The sequence below is a fragment of the Myxocyprinus asiaticus genome, chromosome 33 (assembly GCF_019703515.2).
Source record: "Myxocyprinus asiaticus isolate MX2 ecotype Aquarium Trade chromosome 33, UBuf_Myxa_2, whole genome shotgun sequence".
Taxonomy (NCBI): domain Eukaryota; kingdom Metazoa; phylum Chordata; class Actinopteri; order Cypriniformes; family Catostomidae; genus Myxocyprinus; species Myxocyprinus asiaticus.
Genome location: NC_059376.1, coordinates 4,358,625 through 4,385,618, shown reverse-complemented (window position 1 = coordinate 4,385,618; position 26,994 = coordinate 4,358,625). Strand labels below are relative to the sequence as shown.

At 37.0% G+C, this 26,994-nt stretch overlaps 1 protein-coding gene across 1 annotated transcript in view; it reads right to left on the bottom strand.

Moving 5' to 3' along the window:
- Positions 1 to 3,397, bottom strand: part of LOC127424572 (ERC protein 2-like) — a 108,643-nt gene extending 105,246 nt beyond the window's left edge. Inside the window, exons 1-2 of the mRNA XM_051669928.1 lie at positions 3,284 to 3,397; positions 1,636 to 1,791 (exon numbers count right to left, since the gene is read on the bottom strand). Of these exons, the coding sequence (XP_051525888.1) occupies positions 1,636 to 1,791; positions 3,284 to 3,397 (270 nt within the window). The remainder of the gene's footprint in view (positions 1 to 1,635; positions 1,792 to 3,283) is intronic.
- Between the last annotated feature and the right edge of the window lie 23,597 nt (positions 3,398 to 26,994).

The window sequence follows — 26,994 nt, the reverse complement described above, 5'->3', positions numbered from 1 at the left end:
CGTCCCGCTGCATTTATCCCTCTCCTCGGTTGATTAGAGCGATTGGGGTCCGGGCGTGCATAGTCACGGCCCGGCCCTCCTCCTTGTCACACACAACAACAGTCTAACGGTTTTTTTTTTTCAATTAATCCTTCAGCCTTGTCTGCTGTTGATGAGGACATGAATAAAAACAAATGATTTGACTAAAATGCAGCATTATTAATGGCAAGCACGAACAGAAGAGAACAGTGGGAAAATAATGTGCATGTAGTTTATACAGAACACAATTGTAATACAGCTAGACTATGCATATTTCATTATATGTAAATTATCATGTAAACCTATTTTTGGAATAAAGGTTTGGCAAGAAAATGGACATTGGTTGAAGAATGGTGTGGATTTACAATAAACGCAGTCAATGAATGTAGTTATTATTGATAATGGACATGAATAACTGATGTGTTGTTGAATATGCTGCATAATATGGGCAGAAACAGGTAGCTGCACTCACTTTTAAAAAACACCTTGGAACACCTTCTTCCATAAGAATGAATGAATGAATAACTTGCGCATATGCTTCTATTGTATTCTGTCTCACCATTTTAGGATATTAGTGGGCGTTCTGTAGGTGGAGTCCATGTGCTCATTCACATTTGCATGTTTTTAAGTTGAATTGCAATTTATAAAGAGGGATGCAGTTAGGAAAATATTTTGTGCATACAGACGTTTTATAAATCATTTGTAGGAACATTTAGAAAATTGTCTTACATTCACATTTAAGATCATGTAATGAATGTCTTTATAAATGAGGCCTCTGTGCCACAAAAATATTGTTGCAAAGGCCATGTCTTTACCTGCATTGCTAACCCCTGTTTTCTCTTGAAAGTAAAGCCAGAACAAGTTAAAAACATAGTAAATATGTTCAGTAGTAGTAGTAATAGTAACTGCCTGTTATTTAATGAAATAATGCAAGTACAGTTACATGGCCGGTAAAAAATATTTATGGCAGGTAAATTTTCTCAAGTCACCAGCCTTTGGCAGGTGTGGCAAAAAGGTAGCTTTCGACCCTGCATATTGCGCTTCACACTCCAGTCCAGATGGTGGCGGAAATGCACCTCTTATGTGGTTTGCCAACCGCCATAAAACACTAATAGAAGAAAAAGGAAGTGAACTAAACTTGAAATTAAATGACAGGAATACAAAACACACATGACTGTGACAATGACACACATAAGAACCAATGCCATTTTGGCCTCAACACCATTTTTGAGTCTGAATTTGAAGAACTGAATTCTGAATTTGATAACTTTGGCAGAGTGGAAGATTTTGAGTGAACACAAAGTTTTCCTTACACAAAGTTATAATATGACTTCAGATGGTGCTTTTATTGTACTTTTTGGAGCTTGACAGATGTGGTCACTACAAACTGTCATTATGTAGAAAAGAGCTGTATGAAGATTCATCAAAAAAAAAAAAAAAAAATCTAATTTTATATTCCATGGGGAAAAAATAACAGTACATGTGTTTGGGGGAGAGTAAATGACAGTTTTCATTTTAACTATATATTTACTTCACAATCATGCAATTTAATAAATAAAGTTTCTTTCTGTCCATCCATCAGTTCTTCTGTACAGCTCATAGAGAGTGCATTTTCACCTTGTTCTTCATGAACTTTGAGTGGTTCTTGTAGACCTCCATCTCTTTGAACTCTTCTCCCCGGCCGTCAGTGTGTAAAAGCCCATTAGTCTTTAGAGTCTGAATCTCGTCCTCCAAGTCTCGAATATTACGCTCCAGAGAGACAAACTTAGTGTCCTGCATACAACATGCTTATGTGATGTGTGATGTTATTGAAATGGAAGGTCAAACAGAAATGTACAGAGTGTACAGAAATGTGAAGTGAGAAGGTGCCACTGAGGTTCGTGGCAGAATACAGACATTTTCTTGACAGACCTGGATGAATCAATTAAGCGTTCTGAAAATGTCACTATCTGCATTAAAATCAAAGTAAAGAAATACTTCCTTGAATAGAATTTAATATTTGCAGAGCAGGTGATCTTGCCATGGAATAGTGCCATGGAATTATTGCAGGTACAATCTTCTAGATGCAACCAGAGGTTAAGTGTTTTGCTCAAGGTCTTGTGGGGATGAAACTAGCAACCTTCTGGTTGCCCTGAGCCTAAACAAATACAAACTTGATGACCCTGTCTGACTTACCATGACATATCAATAGTAAATTAAGTCTGCCATATGACAGTCCATATCTGTTATTCCAAGAATAATATAACAATAAACATGATCATGCTAAAAAAATCCCCAGCAGATGTAAGCCATTCTGTTCATAAATGGTGACATGAGAGATTATTCTCTACATACAAAAATGTGTACTATACCTTCCATATCACATCAGGCTCATAACAGAAAGCTGGTGTTGTGCTCTGAAACAAATGACACATACATCAGCAGCCTTAAATAAGATAAATGATACATATAAAATACATCAACCAAATATACACTGTGTATGGGTGTCTCAATCAGTTCCCTAGTTCAGTAGTCAGGGCACTGACCAGGGAGTCTGCTGCGGGTGTCCCATTTCAAAATCATTCCACTGCACTGAAATGTTTGCTCCTTAAAATTTCCCTGAATGGATCGTAAAAACCAGGAAATGTAAAATTATTAAGTCAAAGCCTTATTTTCGCTCTAAAAGAGATGTTGATTGTAATATGCTATATTTAATATCTACTATGCAAATGCACAACAGTGTCATTTATACAGCAATGCTATTGATTAATACCAAATGCGTTTCAACGCGCAACCTAGTAATTGTGTCGCAGGCATTTGAGTCATAAGTCTGCCAATGTACAGTGGATCAGCACACTTGCCAGTGCCCGAATTTGTGTTCACCATATACTGATTCACAACACAGGAAGCTTTAGAGCTATTTATTTTTCCCAAGTATTTTATTACAGTTGTTGTTTCATTTAAGACCTAATTTTAAAAAGCTCTTAACTGTCCTCTGCTGCAAGGAGTTCTAATATAGAGTAATCAGTGGCATGCCATTTAGAGCTAAAAAAAAAAAAAAAAAAATGTTTCTGGAGCCTACAAAATAAAGATGGCAGCAGACGAGAGACTGCCATTGAGATGAATGGGACCGCTAAAGTAAAGAGAACTCCAGGTATGTCCATCTATCCAACTCCATCTTTTCTACTGCATCACAAAATCTAGACATTGTTTTTACTTCTGTTTATATGTGTTAAATGTGATTGCTCAATTGAGAGCCTGCATGTGTTTGTGGCATCAGTCTTACCTTCATGTTGAATGCTGTGTGCAATACTTTAGTCTGGGTAGCATCTGTTATCTGGTTCCTCAGGTGCAGCTCCTGAGGAGGAACGCGATAGAAACACGCATGTCGACTCAACATTCCTCATACACTTCTATTACCTTTTTTGTTACACCTTCCTGAGTCCTAAAGAAAACTTCCTCTTGTGCTCATTTTTTTACTCAAACACTGCTGAAAGTGGTATCAATGAATGTTTCTGTTGTTTTAATAGCTAGTCTACAATCCAATACATCTTAGTTCTTTGTTCTTAATTTCTCTTTGCCCAAGTTTCCTTCTATACTAGTTACCACTGAGCGGTCGGTAGGTGCAACCTATGAATTATTTATTCCATTTTCTTTCTCTTTTTAGCTGTATGGCTTCCTTCCCTATTAAATGTGATCTTGCTCTCATAATGACAGTCTGCTGGTAAACACGATCTCTGGAAGTTTCTATCAATAATTCATGTGAGGTATTTTCCCCAGTATAAGCAGATCTGCCAGCAATCCTTCACCTTCAGACTTGTATTTTACTGAGCATTGGGCTGTGAGATATTAGAGGATGGCAGTTTGCAGAAAGAAGAAGATTGACTTTGCTGGCAGAAATGTCAGGTTGGATAGCCTCTCAACAGACAAAGTGCTCCAATTGTTTTTAACTACACCAGTTTAGCAAGAATCAGCTATGTTCAACCATAATGGTTACAGCTGAAGAGGGAAGTACAATAAAATAAAAATAAAAAGCATATTAAATACAATAGTATATAATATATTTTAGAATGTATTAATATAAATTGCTATATTAAGTAAATCTTTTTTTAAATAAATATACTCTATACTCTAAATTTTAAAATATAAAAATTCACAACTGTAATTGTTAGGGCCAATTTGTCCTCCTGAGACCCGAGCGTGACTGATGTATGCATTTTTCATTTCTCTTTTTGATTTGTAACTAGTAGCCCCCTAATAAATATGCAACAACAAAAAATTAGAGCAAATGGTTTTCCTAAAAATGTATGTCCTCATATTGGGACAGCAGGACTAATGTGTGATATTTTAAATAAATACCAAGCTATAGAAAGTCAGATTTATCAAATTGTTTGTTTCCAGGAGTGTTGGTTATTCATGTTTTTGAGACATTACAGACAATACAGCTGATTTTCTGTAAAGCTGCTAAGGAACCATGTGTATTGGGAAAAGCACAAAAAAAAAAAAAAAAAAAAGGAAATAAAAATGACTTGACTTGATTTTGCTTTTATATTACAATGTCATGCTATAACAAAAAAGCTGAAATGTCTTAGTCATCATTGTGCGATTTAAGAAAAATGTGATTGTAGATTTTGCCTTAAGTTAATCATATTTGTATTTAGACCCCCAGTGAGCAAGCCAAAGGCGACCGTGGCGAGGAACAAGAAACTCCATAAGATGTTTGTTAATGGAGAAAAATAACCTTAGGAGAATCAAGGCTCACTTTGGGGGCCAGTACCCTTCTGGCTAAACAGTATGAATATAATGCCAATATGAGTTATTTATGTGTAAAACAAGTCATAGTAAGGGGCCAATGTTTAAACAAAATGTTTTTGTATGAACTGTACATTAGTGACAATGTCTTTGAAGTCCATCCTGTACTAACTGTGGAAGTGCACGTAGATGCAGTGTCCTTTGTTATTTGGCTGATGAAGGCTTTAGTTTGCAGTAAATTAACTGTCTATGTATTCCATTTTAAGAGAGTGTAGTAGATCCTTTGAAAAAGAAGATAAAGGCAACAGTCAGTGAGGGGCATCGCAGTCCAGCTGGAAGCTTATTGCAGGTCATTTTGGTGAAGTCCATCCTGAGTCCAAGATTCAGACCGTGGCACATGAAGTATCCCATGTCTTGGAGTTGGCATCAGTTCATCCTCTGTGAAGTCCATCGTAGTAGACTGAAGTAAAGTCTGGATGGCACAAGCTGCAGTTAGTCATCTCACTCAGCGTATTCATAGGTATTCATTGTAACTTTAGAGACAAAGGTTTCTGTATCGTTACTGAATCCATTAATATTGAACTGATGCAATTAATCGGTTGACTTTATTATATTTCAGACATGACAACTCTCTGAAAAATTTGGCATGTTAATGTGGTTATGACATCTTGATAGGACATTGGTCTCTGAGTACTAGATCTGCTACGTTGCTACTGCTGCTTCTGCTTGCAAGTACGGAGTCTTGCTACTGTTAGAAAATACACAGAATACTGAGTTAAGCATATGGACATGCTGCTCCTACTGCTGCACAATTAGACAAAATGCAAAACATGCTGCATCTAGCATTTTGACCTGCTGCTGCACAAATAGAAATAACAAAAAAATCCCCATTTAGCAGATCTAGACAGGTGAAGCTGGGGTGGGTTCTGGTCTGGAGATTGGGCTGGCCATGACAGGGTTTTGATCAGTTGGTCCTCAATCCACACCTTGATGGACCTGGCTGTGTGGCATGGAGCATTGTCCTGCTGGAAAACCAATCTTTAGAGTTGGAAAACATTGTCAGAGCAGAAGGAAGCACGTTTTCTTACAGGATAACCTTGTACGTGGCTTGATTCATGCGTCCTTCACAAAAGACGAATCTGTCCAATTCCAGCCTTGCTGAAGCACCCCTAGATCATCACCGATCCTCCACCTGGAGAGGCCTTCAAGCCACAGTGACTCGCAGTCACTGTGAAATTTGGTAGAGGATCGGTGATGATCAAGACCCTGTCATGGCCAGCCCAAACTCCAGACCTGAACCCCATTGAAAACCTCTGGAATGTGATCAAGAGGAAGATGGATGGCCACAAGCCATCAAACAAAGCTGAGCTGCTTGAATTTTTGCGCCAGGAGTGGCATAAAGTCAAAAAATCTGGCACCAACAATCATGCCACGCTCCAAATCATTGAGATCACATTTTCCCCCTTTCTGATGGTTGATGTGACCATTAACTGAAGCTCCTGAGCCGTATATGCATGATTTTATGCACTGCAGCCACATGATTGGCTGATTAGATAATCGCATGGGTGATTGTTGGTGCCAGATGGGCTGGTCTGAGTATTTCTGTAACTGCTGATCTCCTGGGATTTTCACACACATCAGTCACTAGAATTTACTCAGAATGGTGACAAAAACATTTCTCTCATGTTGATGAGAGAGGGTAACAGAGAATGGCCAGACTGGTTCGAACTGTCAAAGTCTACGGTAACACAGATAACCGCTCAGTACAATCATGGTGAGAACAATAGCATCTCAGAATGCTATTCTGTATGTAGTTAACAACATTTTAAAATTAATAAAAAATTTAAAAAGGTAGCCAATGTAACGACAATAAAATGGTGCTAATATTGTCATATTTATTGATTCTAGTCAGCACTCTGGCTTCTGCATTTTGAACCAATTGAAGTTTATTTATTTAACTTGCAGGACATCCTCCCAGTAATGCATTACAATAATCTAATCTTGAGGTCATGAACACATGAATTAGTTTTTTGGCATCTGCAACAGAGCACATGTGTTGTAACTTAGCAATATTTCTGAGGTGGAAGAGTGCTGTTCTACAAACATTGGTAATTTGATTTTCAAAGGACAGATTGGTATCAAATATAACACCGAAATATAACGCGAACAGTTCTTTGCTGTAGAAAACTTAACAGTACATTCATCGAGTATCAATTTATATTTTAGTGGCTTATTTTTAGAAGTTTTTGGTCCAATAATTAGTACCCTTGTTTTGTCAGGACATTTCTGGCCATCCGATCTTTGATTTTATTGATACACACTGCTAATTTGGAGAATTCTGAAATTGCATTGGGTTTCAAGAAATGTAAAATTGGGTATCGTCGGCATAACAGTGGAAACTTGATTTTTGATAATGTCTCCCAAAAGGATAAAAGAAGAGGCCCTAAAAGTGATCCCGCTGGCACTCCATACTTAATTTTAGTTTGATCTGACAATTCCTCGTTTACAGAGACAAAGTGGTAGCAGTCTGATAAATAGGACTTTAGGGCAGGAAACTTTGTCTCTTCGCCATGCAAATGCCTGTCCACAAATGCCAACATAAATCTCAAGCCTATCCAAGGGAATGACATGAGCCTAAGATCTAAAAGCACTAGAAGAGAAATGCAGCTGTGATCAGATGATAAGAGCAAGTCATATGTAACTCTGATAAGTGCAGTCTCTGTACTATGATGGGGTCTAAATTCTGACTGAAATTCTTCATATATACCATTTCTCTGTTGAAATGAACATAGTTGGGAGAACCCTATCTTTTTTAGTATTTTCAACAAATGTGAGATTTTGAGATCGGTCTATAATTAGACAACTCTCCAGGATCAAGCTGTTGTTTCTTAATAAGTGGTTTGATAACTGCCAGCTTAAAGTTCTTGAGGCATGCCTTAAGGATAGCGAGGAGTTAATAATATTAAGAACAGGTTCTGAGATTACAGAAAACACCTCTTTTAAGAGCCTAGTTTGTATTGGATCTAACAAACACGTTGTTGCTTTTTATGTTTCAATAAGTTTTGTTAGCTCTTCCTGATCTATGACAGCGAAAAATTGCTCATGGGAAAAATTATGAGACATTGTTTTCTGCAGTGCTGTGGTAGACAATTGCATAATTCCAATATTATTTCTGATGATTTCAATTTTATCAGTAAAAAAATTGTCAATACTTTTGTGCTGTGATGGAATATCTGGTTTAGTTGAGGCTTTATTCCAAATCAATTAACCACAGTGCTGAATAAACACCTAAGGTTGTTCTGGTTATTTTCTATGAGTTTGCTAAAATATGCTGACCAGGCAGCTTTTAGAGCCTGTCTGTAGCTAGAGACACTATCCTTCCATGCACCACAAAACACCTCTAATTTTGTACTCTTCCATTTGCACTCCATTTTCTGAGCTGCACACTTGAAAGCATGAGTGTGATCATTGTACCACAGAGCAAGGCTTTTCTCTATAATTTTACTTAGTAAGCCAAAATTAAAGTAAAATTACTGAGTATTTGAGTATTCGATAGTGGTTGAAATAATAGTTCTATCTGAATGATAGCATGGTGTAGATTGAGTAACTTTAGCTAAGCACTACATACAAGAGATGAGGTAATGATCCGAGATGTCATCACTCTGTGGCAGAATTGCTATATTATCAACATAACTCCATATGACAGAATTAAATCTAGCGTATGATTATGGCAATGAGTTGTTCATCACATTTTGTCTCCAAGAGAGTTGAGAATATCAATAAATACTAATCCCAGCATGTCATTTTCATTATCTATGCAGTGTTGGGGAGTAGCAAACTACAAGTAGTGGCGTTACTAACTTAACTAAATTTTTCAGTAGCTTGACAGTAGCTCGGCTACTTTAAAAACAGTGTAGCTTTTCCAGTAGCGAGCTACTTTTCCCCACAAGTAGCGGTGTAGTGCGACCAAACACTACATCATGTTGGTCAGATTATAACTAATTGCATTCTTAATTGCTTAGAATCCAAACTTCTACCAGCAAAACCTTGATGCAGTGTATTTCTGGCTGCTGCTCAGAATCAGTCAGCATCTTTTTTCTTCTTTCGTAATGGCAGTGCACAAACTAAAATAGTATATTACCGCCATCTACCGTTAAAACAGGAATTTTACGGCTCACTTTGATAAGAAGAGGCTGTCTGTTGGTTATGTTGAGCAACCATCCACACTTTGTTTACTTTTAGAAGACATACAGGGGTGGGTAAATCTGAAAGTGATGAAAGAACACCAAGAATGATTCAGACACTTAGTTTTTAATATAGACAACACAACAGCTTACCTTTACTTTTTTAAATAAACTACTACAAGTTATTATTTCCTTTTGAGGGATTTATTTGCTGTTCTGAATATGTTTATTTAGATCCTCATTATCTGTAATTTATTAGGAGCAGTGAGATAACTAATTCCTGTAATGCAACTATTTCATAACACATTTCTCTACTTATTAGCATTTAATTAACTTGTTTTCATTTAACGTCATACAAAGTCCAGTAAACATTAAAAAAAAGCTAAATCAATATTTGGTTTGACAACCTCAATTCTACTAGGTACTCCTGGACAGTTTTTTTTGGTTGCTGGCAGATAGGATGTTCCAAGCTGCTTGAATCCGCCACAGTTCTTCTATTTAGGCTCAGTTACATCATGTAATCCCTGACTCGATGGTTCAGTGGGAGGGCTCTGTGGGGGTCATGCCATCTGTTGCAGGGCTCCCTGTTCTTCTATTCTAATCTATTATATTTGTAAAAGTAATATTTGGGAGTCTAAAACTGAAGATATAAATAACCACCTAAAAGACAAGTTTTTGTGAAACATCTTAAGTGACAAACTTTTGCACAGTACTTTATATATGTTTATATGTACACTGGCAGTCAAAAGTTTGGAATAATGTACAGATTTTGCTGTTTCAGTAGGAAATTGCTACTTTAATTCACCAAAGTGGCATTCAGCTGATCACAAAGTATAGTCAGGACATTACTGATGTAAAAAACAGCACCATCACCATTTGTAAAAATTAATTTTTGCTCAAATCTAGACAGGCCCCATTTCCAGCAGCCATCACTCCAACACCTTATCCTTGAGTAATCATGCTAAATTGCTAATTTGGTACTAGTAAATCACTTGCCGTTATATCAAACACAGTTGAAAGCTAGTTGGTTTGTTAAATGAAGCTTAACATTGTCATTGTGTTTGTTTTTGAGTTGCCACAGTATGCAATAGACTGGCATGTCTAAAGTTCAATATTAGGTCAAAAATGGCAAAAAAAGAAACCGCTTTCTCTAGAAACTCGTCAGTCAATCACTGTTTTGAGGAATGAAGGCTATACAATGCTTGAAATGGCCAAAATATATTATACTAAAGGTGTACACTACAGTCTTCAAAGACAAAAGGACAACTGGCTCTAACAAGGACAGAAAGAGATGTGGAAGGCTAGATGTACAACTAAACAAAAAGATAAGTACATCAGAGTCTGTAGTTTGAGAAATAGACACCTCACATGTCCTAAGCTGACAGCTTCATTGAATTCTACCCACTCAACACCAGTTTCATGTAACTGGGAATAATTGCAAAGAAAAAGCCACTTTTGAAACAGAAAAACAAAAAGGAAAAGTGTGTTATGGATCTTAACCCCATTGAGCTTATAACCTGCCTCAGCTACTTTGAACTAAGGTGTTACAAAAGAGATAAGGGGGACTCATTATTGCTCTTATCCAAAGGATATGTAGTGTATGAAAGTAAAATAAAGTCAATGAATACACAAGAGCAACAGTGTAATTCTTTCCATACATGTATTCAAAATGATAAAGTATAATTATACCACAAGGATTCCATAAAGTAAATCAACCACACCATTTCTTGGAATAAAACATTCAAAGAGAGAAAAAATTATGAAAAAAACAACACCAAATATGAACATAACATGAGACTGGCAGATGAATGAAAGAGATTCAAATCTGAAACGGTCCTATTTGATGATAAGATGAACAAAGATGGTCTAGATGACTAGTTAGTTGTTGTAATTCCTGAACAGTGTCTTAGCAGTTGCAAAGATGCACCGAGGATCACTGTGTTGAATAAACGTAACAGCTTTCTAAGTTGTAGCATCATTCTCAGAAAATAAATCCTCTAAAAGAAACAAAGTTCCCATTCAGAATCAATTAAATAGAACTTCTGGAAAACAAAAACCTAACTCAAACATATTCAACAAACAAAGGCTCTTCAACACAAAATCCAGCATAAAAGAGAAACATTAACAATCATGAAACAAAACATCACTTACTTACTTGAGCAGTAAACCACAGAGTTTCTCAATCAAGGATTTAGCTGTGGAACCAATATACACCATGAGAAAAACAAACTGATCTGCCTCTTCCTTCTGCCTTCTTCTTCTTGTTGTTTTACAGTGGATCGCAAACACATAAGTGCATTACCACCACCTATAACCCAAATGGACCATTGACACTCTACTTACAATCTCCTGAATTACCTTACTCCACCAACCTACATACAAATCACCCTTAATTCTTATACCCGCATAGAGGCCGAGGATTCGTCTGGTGATGCGTGTTTAGCTCCTCCGTTCCCACACTAAAAAAAAAAAATCTTAACCTACATACTGTACTTCCCAAATATTGCAGCAATAATGGTTTTATGTTTCTACCTGGATTTAGTAAATTTTTAATTGTAAACTGCTCACCCTTATTTACTGGTTCACCTTCCACTCATTCCTTTCAACAGTATATTTCCTACAGTGCATTATAACATGCTCAACTGTTTCATTAACACCACATACCTCACATAGACCCGTTGGATGTTTGCCTACTAAATGCATTGTATTGTTCAACCTTGTAAGCCCTAATCTTAATCTTGTAATTATGTTCTCCTCAAATCTGCTCCCACCTGATGCTCTTCCCTTACCCACTACTGACTGTATGAGATACAAATGTCTACCTTTTGTGTCAGTGTCCCAATACTGTCGCCATAATTTCAGAATATACTTTTTGATTATTGACTATTTCTGACCTACTAAAAGGAATCTATCTCTCGCTCTATAGCCTTTTTTGCTAAAACATCTGACTCTTCATTACCTCTCAACCCAATATGAGCCGGAACCCACAAAAACTGTACCTTTATACTATTTTGCTTAAGTGAATATAATTCTTGAATAATCTCTATTATCATATCTTGTCTTGTTTCTGACTTCTGCTCATTCAGACTTATTAGAGCTGAACTAGAATCTGAGCATATTATTGCCTTAGATATTTTAACTTCACTAATCCACCTTATTGCCATAATTATTGCAAACATCTCTCCAGTATACACTGATAGGTAATCTGAAATCCTGTTATTCTTATACACTTTTAACTTTGGAATTATGAATGCAGCACCTACATGACCTGTTTTTGGATCTTTCAAAGCATCTGTGTAAATGTGTATACAATCCCCATATCTTGACCCCACATACTCCCTTACATCATATACCTCAGCTTCATATGGACCTTCCTTTTGCCTTTTTTCTAATAAATTAAGATCAACTTCTGATTGGGGCATAACCCACAATGGCACTGGAGATAAAATAATTATTGGAGCATATCTAAATTCTTCCAGTCTTATACCTTTTACTAATTTTGCCACACTCCATCCAAAACTATTGCACTCTTTCTTCTCATATTTCCAACTAGGCATCAATACCTTTTTGTAGGGTGATTCCCACTCTGACCTCTTAGATTTACCCAATAAGATGCCATTAATTGTTGTCTTCATATCTGCAAAGGCATTTCACCCATCTCTACTTGAAGAAGTTAAATATGCTCCGCAACAAATTCTTAGGGCTTGAGACTGAATTCTATCCAATTTAATTAAATGAGATTTATTTGCAGAACCATATACTATGCAACCATAATCCAGTATAGATCTTATCATGGATGTATATATGGTTTTTAAAGCCAACCTATCTGCTCCCCATTCCTGTCCTGAAATACACCTCATTACATTCACTACTTGCTTACATCTTCCCACCATCTTTTCTATATGCTGTCTCCAGGTTAATCTGCTATCAAACCATATTCCTAGAAATCGTATTATATTTACACGTTCCAGTTCTTGTTTATATAATTTTAATTTAACATCCACCATCCTCTTCATATTTGTAAAAAGTATTATTTTTGTCTTTTCCACTGAAAACTTGAATCCATTTTCCCCTGACCACTTTTCTACTTCATTTAATGCACATTGCATTTTCTTTATATTATATTCTATATTATTTCCTTTAAACCAGAGAGCCCCATCATCAACAAACAATGATTTCCCCATACTTGTATGTATCCTTGAGAAAACATCATTAATCATGATAAATAAAAGTGGACTTATTACACTGCCCTGGGGTGTTCCGTTATCAATCACACCACTGGGGGATATAGCTCCAAACTTCACCCTAATTCTTCTCCCAATTAAAAACTGTTTAACCCAGTTATACATTCTTCCTTTTATATTCATCTTTCCTAGCTTTATTAATCCCTCCTTCCACAACATATCATACACCTTTTCTATATCGAAGAAAACAGCGATGACACTTTCCTTATTTATAAATGCCTTCCTTAAATCAGCTTCTAAAGATATTATTGGATCCAAAGTCCCTCTTCCACACCTAAACCCACTTTGATAAGGAGAAAAACAGCTCCCTTTTTCCAAATGATATGTCAATCTATCAGTTATCATATCATTACCTTGCATAAATGAGAGGTTAGAGCTATTGGACGATAATTTATAGGATTACTTGGATCTTTCCCTGGCTTTTTAATGGGTATAATTAATGCTTCCTTCCAACTTTGAGGAAGTATACCTTCTAGCCATATTCTATTATAAAATGCTAAAATCAGCTGCCTCTTCCTCTTCTACTTCCTCTATATATACAAAACTCACCAAGGGTACTAACAGTGACTCCTGGTGGCAGGGATGAATACAACACCAAGAGAAATATATGAACATACCCTGTGACAGGCGTATGACTGTTACAAGATTTTGTGGGATCAGCTAGACTGTAAGGTGCGTGAGAAGTGCCTGACAAGACAGCAACATCTATGGCAAGTGCTACAGGAAGTGTGGGCTGAAATGTCACCGGAGTATCTGGACAAACTGACAGCTAGAATGCCAAGGATCTGCAAAGCTATCATTGCTGCACATGGAGGATTTTTTGATGAGAACACTTTGAAGTAGATTAAGAAGTTCTGACATTTTTGTTTTCAAATTGTAATAGTAATTTTTCACGTTATTAATGTCCTGACTATACATTGTGATCAGTTGAATGCCACTTTGGTGAATAAAAGTACCAATTTCTTTCCATAAGAGCAAAATCTGTACATTATTCTAAAATTTTTGGCTGCCAGTGTATGTATGTATAATTGTATAATGTTGTATAATGATGTGTATATGTATAATGTTGTTTTAGAAAATAAAATATAATGCATCATCATAAGCTATTATCATAATGATGATTTTGCAACATACAAATGGAGGTTAAAGTGTAGACAAGCACAGAAGACAAACTTCTTATTCAAGAACCATTTCTGAGGCAGTCCTGAAAAATTATGACATACGGTACATGACAGTTCACCTGTAGTCCTAAAATTGTTTCATGTCATTTGCGTATATGTATCCCGAGATGGTTTGAGATCATATGCAGCGTTATTATAGATGACACTATTCTTGCAAACTGTTCTCAGATGACTGAAAGAATGGAAATAGTGAAAATATATCATAAGCGCGTGTTCCGCGAGATGCGTGAGCGCCAATAATCGATCCTCTGAACACACAATGAATCAGACATGCACATTGACAGCTTTTCTTTTGTCTGTTCTTCAAAATATAATCAAGTGTGTTTCTTGCACATGAAATACCCGCATTTAGCTAATTTCACACCCTGACAACCACAATGGGTCTGTGTTTCCAAAGACTGAGTAAAATATGGACAGGGACACGGTGGAGGAAGAGTAGAAGTTGAAAAGGGAGCTAGCCTTTAGTCCTGCTCCACTCATTTTGCTCTATTGCCTCCACAACATAGAATAAGGGACAGTTGTGATGTTGATTTTCAGTGTGTTCAGCAAAGGAGTCCATAAATGATGCAGCCCACCTCAGCTATGCTACATGGATCCTTCTTCTGCCTTCCACAACACCTTTCCTCTTCACTCCAGAGACTGTATAATGGTCAAAACCCAATAGTAGCAGAGTTTACTCTAAAAGAGCCCATAATGCTTTATAAATAAAATTATAAATAAAGTACATAAAATTTGTTCAATGCATGTGTTCTCATATAATACTGAATACTGAATTGAAAAAAACTAGAACTGATGTGTAACTCCAGAACAGTAGAGAATTTGAGCAATTAAAATTGCCCTTATTAATGGTAAAGTATTAGTTAAGTGCTTATGGAAGAGTTGATCTCTGCAGATCGTTTAGAGCCTAATATCTTGTTCCACCTGATAACAAGCAACCTTGAAGGATCTGTCCGTGAGGTAGGGCTCAAGCCAGCGAAGTGCAGCATAATGCCCAGTTCAGAAGGGTAGGCAGGAAGATCTAGGGCTAGTAATCAGAAGTCATCTGTACCATGAAGCTCGTTGAACAAACTCAGGGTTCCCGAATTGGTTTTGAGACAAAACCAACCAAACTAATCCAATCAGGCTTAATTGATACTCTGTCAACATTGGCTTTGATCCTGAGTTTAAGATTAGTTCACGCACTAAATTTACAATTAGACTCTCAAATCAGTGCCAGTCCTACCTCATTTGGCACCCTAGGCGTAACCCCCCTCCCCCCACCAAAATTATTAGAGAGCTATGTATTACTTTTTACACAAAAGAGTACAAATTAACACATAATACATCCTAATGTGTGTAAACCCAAACTAGCAAAACATGAATTAGAACAATGTTGGAAAGAAGTATGCAAGTGCATATTATGGCTTCTTAAGTAAGCATCATAAATGGGTATCACTGTATATAGGAATAACTTTAATGTAAAATGCACATAAACCAAGTCAAGTGGTCTAAAATGTAAAAAAAAAAAAAAAAATGCACACCACCCTAAAGATCTATTCACATTGTACAGTATATTTCACAGCAGGCACATTTATAGGCTTTCATCATTACTGGGGAGTCTGGGGCCCATGAAGTACACAATCTATTGTACTATGATGTTGTAGGGGGGTTTAAAATTATTTATTTTATTTATTCATTTTGCAAAAACAGCACCAAAGCATCAGTTTCTCGTGATTTTAGGAGCATCATTTTCTTTAGTAGCCCATATATATAGTAGCCTATATACAGTATATTGTGTTGCATTAATTTCACATTATACAGCACAAGATGGTTTATCAAAATTATTTTACCCAAAAGCCTGCTGTAGCAGAATCATCATCGGAACACAGGGCACATTTTGTTTGACACAGATTGAACACTACTTATTGGCTCGGTAGATCGCTCGCCTATGTCGCCTAATGGGTTGACCGGCCCTGTCTCAAATAAATAATTTATTATAAAGAGCCGATTTTGTGGATATGTAAGATAAGTGACTTCATTGCGTCAGAGATGTCACTTTACTCACAGCTGGTTGGTTCAGCATCTGTTGGCGATCTGTTATGCAGAACAAATCCTGCTACGAAGCTACTATGGTGATGAACAAAGCCAACCCACCTTCATGGTACCTAAAACCCAGGGTTGATGCAAAATAAACTGAAACTTATCTGACTAGCCACCAAAACCGGCTTCATGGTATTGGCCTGGTAGAGACAGCTGCATGGTATTAGCAATGGAAAGCAGGATGTTTTCATGAAAAGTCCAGTTTTGAAGTCAGACTGGTTTCATTAATCAGGCTAATGTATTTAAAAATAATAATAATAATAATAATAATAATAATATATATATATATATATATATATATATATATATATATATATATATATATATGATTGAACTGATTGAAAACAAGATAATTTTTGACAGAAATTGTACGAAAAAGACCAGTGTGTGGTTTTCTATTTATGTAGATTTTTGAGCACTGGGGATAGCAGAGCTTGCTTAAATGTGGTGGGACAGATGCCAGAAACAACAGATGTGTCTATGATGTGTGTCAGTACAGGTAACATTGCTGAAAAGACCAGCATTGCTGGTTACTGGCTTATGTTGTGTTTTGGGTGCTGGTTGCCCATAGACAGCACCAAACTAGCACTTACCAGCATAAACAGGGTGTAGGGTATTTAAAAAAAAAAAAAAAAACAGACATCAGAGAGGAGAGAACAAAGAGTTTGCATGAGATTGGCCCATTTAATTACCACCATGGACCTCTCTGGTTATTAGGATGTTCCATAGGAGTAAAGATCAAAACAGTACACTACTCAGCTGTGCTAACCCTGAATTTGGTAAAGTATGGTGACCAAAGTGAGAAAGAAACCTGCTACTTAAGTTACCGTCTGGGAAATGTGAGTGCATTTCACTATGCAGTTTCGTGCCTTTTAAGTGAGAAGACAGAGAAAAAGAAAAATATGCAGTTTGAAATTCTACTAGTCTTCAGTTATTCTCCCTTAAGACCTTTCAGTATACAAAATAAACTTTGATTTATTTTCATTAGCTTATACTTGTTGGTAACAAGAGCGTTGGATATCTGTGGAGATATCCACAGATAAGTTTCTAGCAAATTATGTGTAATTAAACAAGCTGCACAGACAACAGAGGCACACAATTAGCACTTAATAACTCTCATATCACCATCTCTCTCTCTCTTGGCTGTTGAGTGACAGGTCAGCCCACATTTTCTCTCTCTCTCTCTCTTCTGTAGTGGCTGATAATGTGTCTGGACATGTTTCTTGTCTAAACCTGTGTGATTCCAGATCGCCAACCCATCTGTCAGCTCAGCCTAGAAACAATGCACTCATGGTGGGCTGTATACAAACCCAAACCCTGTGTTTAACACTCTAACCTAAATGCCAGCTCAGGCAAAGAGAAGCTCAATTGATTTATTCTAACCGTACGTGTCGACTGGCGCGGAGCTGAGTGGGCATTTTCAATTCATTCTCTATAGGAACTGAGTGGCAGGCTTGTGCAGGGCATAGAGGGAATGACAGCAATGCAATCCAATAGTGATGTTTTGTTTGTGAACGAATCAGTCTTTCTGAACAAATCTTTTAAGTGAACAAATCATTGTCATTCACCTCCATACACAGACCCATATTTTTCATTCACTGTCATCTCTCCCTTTCAAAGCCAATGAGCTTAGCTGCTTTTCATGCCTGTAAAGACTGACTATCGCACAAGCCAATAGCATTCAAGTGCACGCCGTGAAGGAGCATATCACTGGTTTAACCCACTGAATGAATTACGCCCTGTCCCTCAACTAGTCGGTCATTTGAGTCTGAACAAGATGATAGGTGGTTCATGAATGAACTGAATATACTTGTAAACTCGTTCGCAAATGACTTGTGAATGAAGATCAGCTGAATGACTGAACGAGATGGAGGAATGTCATTCGTTCAGTTTGGCATCTGAGTCAGTCGTGTTCAACAAAGAGAGATGGGTGAAATGCACTTAAAGATCATTTCCAAAAATGACAATTCTCTCATCATTTATTCACCCTTATGCCATCCCAGATGTGTGCACTATGACTTTCTTTCATCTGTTGAACTCAAATTAAGATTTTTAGAAGAATATCTCAGCTCTGTAGGTCCATACAATGCAAGTAAATGGGTGCCAAAATGTTGAAGCTCCAAAGATCACATAAGGCAGCATAAAAGTAATCCATAAGACTTCAGTGGTTAAATCAATATAATCAGAAGCGATATGATAGGTGTGGGTGAGAATCAGATCACTTTTACATTCTTCTTCTTGTGTTTTTGATGATTCACATACATCATGCATATTTCCCCCTTCTGGGCAAGGAGAAGAATTTCAAGCAAAAAAGGACTTAAATATTGATCTGTTTCTCACCCACACCTATCATATCACTTGTGAAAATATGGATTAAAACATTATTATGTTTATTCATAAAACCAATTCAGAATGATTCAAAATAGGGATTCCTTTTATGGTATTAAAATAATATAGACCTTTATTGGACTTTCTTCTTGTACACACAGCAGGCACTGTATCAAGCAGCAAATAACCTTTTCAAATGAACAATGTTTCTGGTTATTTTATGTAAAATTAAAACCAGAATTTAGAATCAGAATTCAGCTTTATCTGCAATAAAGAAAGTAAACATTGCATGATCTTCTGTGACTTATGTAGGTTTATCCACAATGAGAAGCCCAAAGTGTCCAGCTTGACAGCTCTCTTTTCAACTCCTCCGAGTGCAACTGGCGAAGTGCAGTTCAAGTAAAAAAAAACCTATTATGAGTGCTGACCGGCTGAATGAGAGGAGGAGCTGCATGTCGTTCAACAAGAAAAGGGGCCAGATGAAATATGAATAAAAGTTTAACACTCTGCAGTGTAAGTTTCTGAAGTAGAATTTTAATAAAGGATTATTAGACTTGTTCTGGTAGAGAATGACTGCTTTTGTTTCAATGCAATTACATACAAGACGGTCATTAGGCGCTATCTGCAGGCGCAAAGGCGTAACTTATATGGTCAGTGAACGAATCAATGAATGAATCTGACTGAGTCTTTTTGGTGAATGGAATCAAAAGAATCGAGTCACTAAAATGAATCAAAATCACCACCACTACAATCCAAGCACTAAGAGTGTCAAAAAGTTGAGAAATACTGAATTTTATGAAAATGAGAGGCAATATACAGTAATAATGGTTTGGTACAATTGCAAAATTTGTGAAGGCAAGCCAAGGTTGTGATACATTTTTAATAATATTATATATATATATACACACATACTGTATATATGATATATCTATCCCGACAAATTTGTAGTATCTTCATTCCATCTTAGTCCAGGATAAGTTGTAGTGTCGTGCACATGTTTTACTAGGCTGCTTGCAATGCTAAAAAGAAAATCTGTAACACAAGATAAAATAAAAATAGATTTTGGTCTGGTGTAAGTGTAGCGGTAGCAACAATACATTGTGCTGGCTATAGATAAATCTCACCTAATGTCGAGGACGGCAATAGCTAGTAAAAAACACACTGCTGACTGGCCATTAATAAACATTATACCTAAAATTATAATACAATATTAATCCAATTACTTACCGTTGCTTAACAAAACGGCCTGCTTTGGTGACGGACCTCTGTCTTTTTCTGCTTTTCCTTGTGGCCGCATCATAGGTAGCGTAGTGGCCTCCTTTAATACACATCTCTACATACTTTAGAGCAGGAAAGAACAACTACTGTGTCGTACACAGATATGAACAGTAGGTTGTTCAGTGTGACTACCTGCTCCATTAAGATCATGTTCGTAGTGCTGAACCCTCTTTCACACTCCACTGTTGACATGGTGTAGGAAATTTGGTAGTATAAATGTACACGGGATGGGTTAAAGTGCCCGCGTACCTCCACCATTATATGTAGGAAAACAGTATGTGTGAGCTAGGAATTAATTTAAACTGTTCTTATTCTACATTATTATGTAAGGAAATTTATAATGGAATTAGTCGCGTTCGACAACCATTATAAATGAGATAAATGACAAATAACTAGATTATTTGTCTGAATAAAATTCTCCACCATTAAAATCGTAATACAACGTCTCATTGTATCCACTCACAATTTCTATTGTAAGGAATTAGCTTTAATAAGGGAATTATGGTTAATTCACTTATTGGAGTAATATTATTCTCATGGCTTAATGAAAATAATATCACACATATTTAGGTATAACTTTGAAATGAAATCTTTTAAAAAACAGGGATGAGATTATTTATCAAAATATACCACAGTCAAATTATCTTTGAATACAGACAAACTTTATTGCTATTCTAAACATAAACTAATCTAACACATACAACATGAAACAGGTTGGTCAGTAAAGTGACAGAATGTGAAGTAAATTATCAATACAGAGAAAATGAACTTTATGGAGTCTGTTGACAATGCCTTAAGAACCATTTATCCTTCTTTGAGTCTAAATCGATATGCAATCGGATTACCCAAAGTATTTAACTAATACACCAGCACTTTGAGCAAAAGTCTGGAGATGTACTTGCGTGTCGTTGCGTTTCCTTGCATTGTGTTTCTTTGTGTTGCTTCGTTCTTTGGCGTTTCGATCGTTCCATCGATGTTTTGGACTCTGTTATGATAGTTATTGTCTAGATGGCTGTTAAAGTGGGCTTTGAAGCAAGGCCTTCTGCAAGGAAGACTCACGACTCCCATTGGGTGTGTGAACCATAGAGCAGAGAGTGAGAGGCTTCCTCGGGACTTTTGTGTCCCGAGTTTTCCTTGGACTCTACATGGCACAGAAGATTAGGAAGAAGCAAGAGAGCCGAAGAGAGGAGACCAAGAGACAGGACCATGAGAGGATTCCAAGAGAGCAGAAGAGCAGAGAGCAGAAGAGGGCGTTGTTCCTCGGTAGGAAACTTTTTAATCTGAAATTGGCCGCACCCCAAAGGTGTCCTGAGCCAATCAGAAGTGGCTTTTCAGAGTCACATTTTCGGCTGGTCTGTCCTTTTCAAAGTTGATTTACAATCCTTTGTGTGGAGGATTCTTACAACTTCCCACTCAAAAATAGTGCATGTTTAATCATGAACTTTTATATCTTGAAAGTGGTGCAAGAGACATGACATTCATTGTCATCAACATTCTCTACGTAAACAAGCAAGCATTTACATACTAAATGTGACATACTTTCATGACTATTATATGTACAGGTGCATCTCAATAAATTAGAATGTCGTGGAAAAGTTCATTTATTTCAGTAATTCAACTCAAATTGTGAAACTCGTGTATTAAATTCAGTGCACACAGACTGAAGTAGTTTAAGTCTTTGGTTCTTTTAATTGTGATGATTTTGGCTCACATTTAACAAAAACCCACCAATTCACTATCTCAACAAATTAGAATATGGTGACATGCCAATCAGCTAATCAACTCAAAACACCTGCAAAGGTTTCCTGAGCCTTCAAAATGGTCTCTCAGTTTGGTTCACTAGGCTACACAATCATGGGGAAGACTGCTGATCTGATAGTTGTCCAGAAGACAATAATTGACACCCTTCACAAGGAGGGTAAGCCACAAACATTCATTGCCAAAGAAGCTGGCTGTTCACAGAGTGCTGTATCCAAGCATGTTAACAGAAAGTTGAGTGGAAGGAAAAAGTGTGGAAGAAAAAGATGCACAACCAACCGAGAGAACCACAGCCTTATGAGGATTGTCAAGCAAAATCAATTCAAGAATTTGGGTGAACTTCACAAGGAATGGACTGAGGCTGGGGTCAAGGCATCAAGAGCCACCACACACAGACGTGTCAAGGAATTTGGCTACAGTTGTCGTATTCCTCTTGTTAAGCCACTCCTGAACCACAGACAATGTCAGAGGCGTCTTACCTGGGCTAAGGAGAAGAAGAACTGGACTGTTGCCCAGTGGTCCAAAGTCCTCTTTTCAGATGAGAGCAAGTTTTGTATTTCATTTGGAAACCAAGGTCCTAGAGTCTGGAGGAAGGGTGGAGAAGCTCATAGCCCAAGTTGCTTGAAGTCCAGTGTTAAGTTTCCACAGTCTGTGATGATTTGGGGTGCAATGTCATCTGCTGGTGTTGGTCCATTGTGTTTTTTGAAAACCAATGTCACTGCACCCGTTTACCAAGAAATTTTGGAGCACTTCATGCTTCCTTCTGCTGACCAGCTTTTTAAAGATGCTGATTTCATTTTCCAGCAGGATTTGGCACCTGCCCACACTGCCAAAAGCACCAAAAGTTGGTTAAATGACCATGGTGTTGGTGTGCTTGACTGGTCAGCAAACTCACCAGACCTGAACCCCATAGAGAATCTATGGGGTATTGTCAAGAGGAAAATGAGAAACAAGAGACCAAAAAATGCAGATGAGCTGAAGGCCACTGTCAAAGAAACCTGGGCTTCCATACCACCTCGGCAGTGCCACAAACTTATCACCTCCATGCCACGCCAAATTGAGGCAGTAATTAAAGCAAAAGGAGCCCCTACCAAGTATTGAGTACATATACAGTAAATGAACACTTTCCAGAAGGCCAACAATTCACTAAAAATGTTTTTTTTATTGGTCTTATGATGTATTCTAATTTTTTGAGATAGTGAATTGGTGGGTTTTTGTTAAATGTGAGCCAAAATCATCACAATTAAAAGAACCAAAGACTTAAACTACTTCAGTCTGTGTGCATTGAATTTATTTAATACACGAGTTTCACAATTTGAGTTGAATTACTGAAATAAATGAACTTTTCCACGACATTCTAATTTATTGAGATGCACCTGTATATGTAACAAAACATGAAAATCCCGGATTACAAATCATACTGGTTAATTCATTGGTTTTACAACATGGATAAAACATTACACATTATGAGAAACCTGATTGTCAGGGAATATTATCAGGTTAAACCTTGAATAGTTACCATTCTTAGTAGAATGAGATGAATCATACAAGATTAAAGATTATAATCATTGATTTGTTAATTAGAAGTGATTACAAATCACTACACATATTAATAGGTACATCAGACTATAATCATTAATTTGTCAGTAATAAAAGTAATCACAGGTCAAAGTAATTTTCAGAATTATCTAGCAAGGCTAGGTATTGTGTATATTGTGGGTTTAAAATGCATTCTGTACATTTTAGAAGGTTAACTCAGTGAAGTACAACGTTCATGGATTCCTTTTTAGCTGCTGTTTGCAGGATAATAATCACAATGTCTCGTGATCTGATGAGTCTAAGTGTAGCAAATTGGTTTATATCGGAGGACAAAACAGAGTGTGTTCTGAGTCTTTCTCAGGAATTCCAGGGAGTGTGTTCTCTGTCTTCTATTGCCCGTAACCTTTGCACTTAGGGGCTTTTTGCAGAGAAGTTCTCAAGTCATGTGCGATCTGGACAAGTCTCTTTTGTTAGTTTTATTGGCCAGATGTGAGTGTCAGCTAGGCTTCTTGATGCCTTAGTCAACAGATTCTTTTAATTTATGACGTTGAGGAATTCCAGGATTAAAAGGCTGGGTTTTCTAGATTGAAGTCATATTGCCAGCAGTTCTTCTGCCTCTAATTTCCTACAATGGGAAGAGACGAAACAGTTCAAATTACTTTTTTAAGGTTCTTGCCTATGCCACCAAGGTCTTTGAATTCATGAAACTCCTTAATGAGAAGTACAGGGTTTGTCGAATCAATGTAAGAAGTTTTTTGCAAGTTGAGAATTTCTGTGTCCACTTCTTCAGATGGCCAGTTTGAACTAGAATTGGTCACAACAGAGCTCGTGTGCATGCAAAAAGTCTATGAAGAATATTTGGCATCTGCTGGCTTTCCTCTTTATGCACTACAGTGACAGCATTATGGGAGAGCTACCCAGTGCTGGTGCATCTGTTTCAGCAGTTGTCTCAAGACAATGCACGGTCGAACAAGGAAAGAGCCAATTGTGCAAGAATCTATTCGAAGATGACAGTGGCTTTTTGTATCTGAGTCGGCCTTTGTAAAAGATGTAAGTGACTGGCTTGTGTAACTTTCTTTACAATGTTGTGCACGGTGAGCTCCAGATTGTGGTTCATGCAGTGAATGCTCATCAGATCTGCATTTGTTCATTCATGCAGGAGTGTGGCTGCCCCCTTGTATTTTCCCATTATAGCAGTGGCTCCATCTGTAGCAAATCCAAGCAGCCGAGCCCACAGTATATATTCATTAATTCCCTACTCACTGAGACATTGCAACAATGTGTTACAGCCTCTCCAGTGCATGATTCCATTTCAATTAGTTTGTAGAAAAAGTTACAGGCCTGATTTTCGAATGGAATAAGAATGTACACGATGAGGCAGGTTTTGTTTGATGCTATAGTACTTTCATCTGTGAGGATGCTGAACTTGTTGAAGGACTTGACAATAAATTCAGCTAATTGCCCTGACATTTTTTTGCCTACAAACATTAGCATGCTGTGGCAGGATTTATCAGAATGCAACATAATGCCAAGATTGAGGCCATTGAGATGCTCCACAAGTGTGGGCTAGATTTTGAATGATAGATCATTTTGGCAGACAGTGTATGCTGTGTGCATGCAGCTCATGGTTGCTTTCAATTTCTTTTCATTGTTTGTTCTCCATAGAAATGCACTGTTCACTATCACCTTCTCTATTGCAACATCACTCCTCTTTTTAATGATGTCAATGCACAAAAAATTTATAAATGCATGATCAATGTGAAGTCGATCTTGGGTGAGCAGTCCAAAATCACGCACAACTGAGCAAACAGAACACTTTACCAATCCATCCTCACAGACTAGCCATTCACGCACATCTCTCCATTTTGTGAAGTGCTCTGGGTCAACACAACCACCAACCAGGCTCGGGTGGGATGGCTCAGGTAATATCTCATCTTGGACCTTGGATGGACTTGTGATAATGGTTGGCGGTTGGATATTTTTATTATCAAAGGTAGCAATGTCAAGAATACTTGTCTCACTTTCTTTTCTTTGCCTAGGCCTATTCGTTTCAGTTTGAGCTGTGAAATATGATGAAATATATTTTTCTTTATGCTTCTTCCTTGCATGTTTGAGCTAGCCAATATTTGCTAGTTAGAGCGTGTCTCCTTGGGTATTAACATTTGACAATGACAGTGACAAACTATGGAGCTGGATTGTCAATCAAGCCGCTGTCATCAAACTATCATTGTAAGAAACGCATAGGCCGGCTGATTCGTTCCACTTGGAAGAATCTGTAAAAGTTTTTTTTTTAAATGCCGGTACCATCTACTGCCGGATATGGGAAATGCATCCTGACTGACCAGAAGGGGGGATATCAAAAGCAGAGGCAGGGAAATCACCCCCATCTCCCGCGGAAAATCAAATAACTTTTACTGAGTTACAGTTCATTTAAGGAAATCAGTCAATTGAAATAAATTAATTAGGCCCTAATATAATCTAATCAGTGCGTATGGAAAATTTCTGGTATCTTTTATTTCAGCTCATGAAACATGGGACTAACACTTTACATGTTGCGTTTATATTTTTGTTCAGTGTATATATATATATATATATATATATATATATATATATATATATATATATATATATTTTAGAGCTGTCAGTAGATAAACGTAGTTTATCGTGATTAATCTCAGATTTTAAAAGTGCTGAAATTTGACTTAATATATACTTATTTATATACTTATATCCTGTCAAAATGCATTTATTTCCTTCTTTGGAAAGAACAACAATAGAACAAAACAATATCTAACAATAATGCTCTAGTAACATTTTCCAAACTCCACAGAGTCAGAAATTGACTAAAATAGCACCAGTTCTATTCAAGTAACATTAGACATTTACCAAAGTCTAAGTGGGATGTTGACTGATTGAAAGAACTACTATACATTGCAATGTACAATAAATCTCTTAAACCCTCATCCCCCACAATATTTATCGTCATCAGGCTGTCTTTTTACTTTGAATATGGAATGCGCATGATTTGTTTCAAGAACTCCATATAAAAAGCATGTCATGTTCTGCTTTTAGCACTGGCACTGCCAATGGAAATATAACTCATCCAAATTTTCTGGTAATCATTAGCTGATGCTTCAGAAGCTCGGTAGCAATGGTTACAAAGTTGAAATTATGTTACATTTGAGCGGAGCATCAACAGACCCTCCACGGGAGAACAAGCAGCGCAGCAGGCTTGTAAGAACTGACATGCTTATGTGGTAAAATGCTGACTTACAAAAGGCATGAAGAATTTAAAAATTAACGTGCTATACATTTTAAATTAATCGCATGCTTTATGCGTTAATGTTGACAGCACTAATATATATACAGTTGAAGTCAGAAGTTTACATACACCTTAGCCAAATACATTTAACTCAGTTTTTCACAATTCCTGACATTTAATCGCAGAAAACATTCCCTGTCTTAGGTCAGTTAGGATCACTACTTTATTTTAAGAATGTGAAATGTCAGAATAATAGTAGAGACAATGATTTATTTCAGCTTTTATTTCTTTCATCACATACCCAGTGGGTCAGAAGTTTACATACACTTTGTTAGTATTTGGTAGCATTGCCTTTAAATTGTTTAACTTGGGTCAAATGTTTTGGGTAGCCT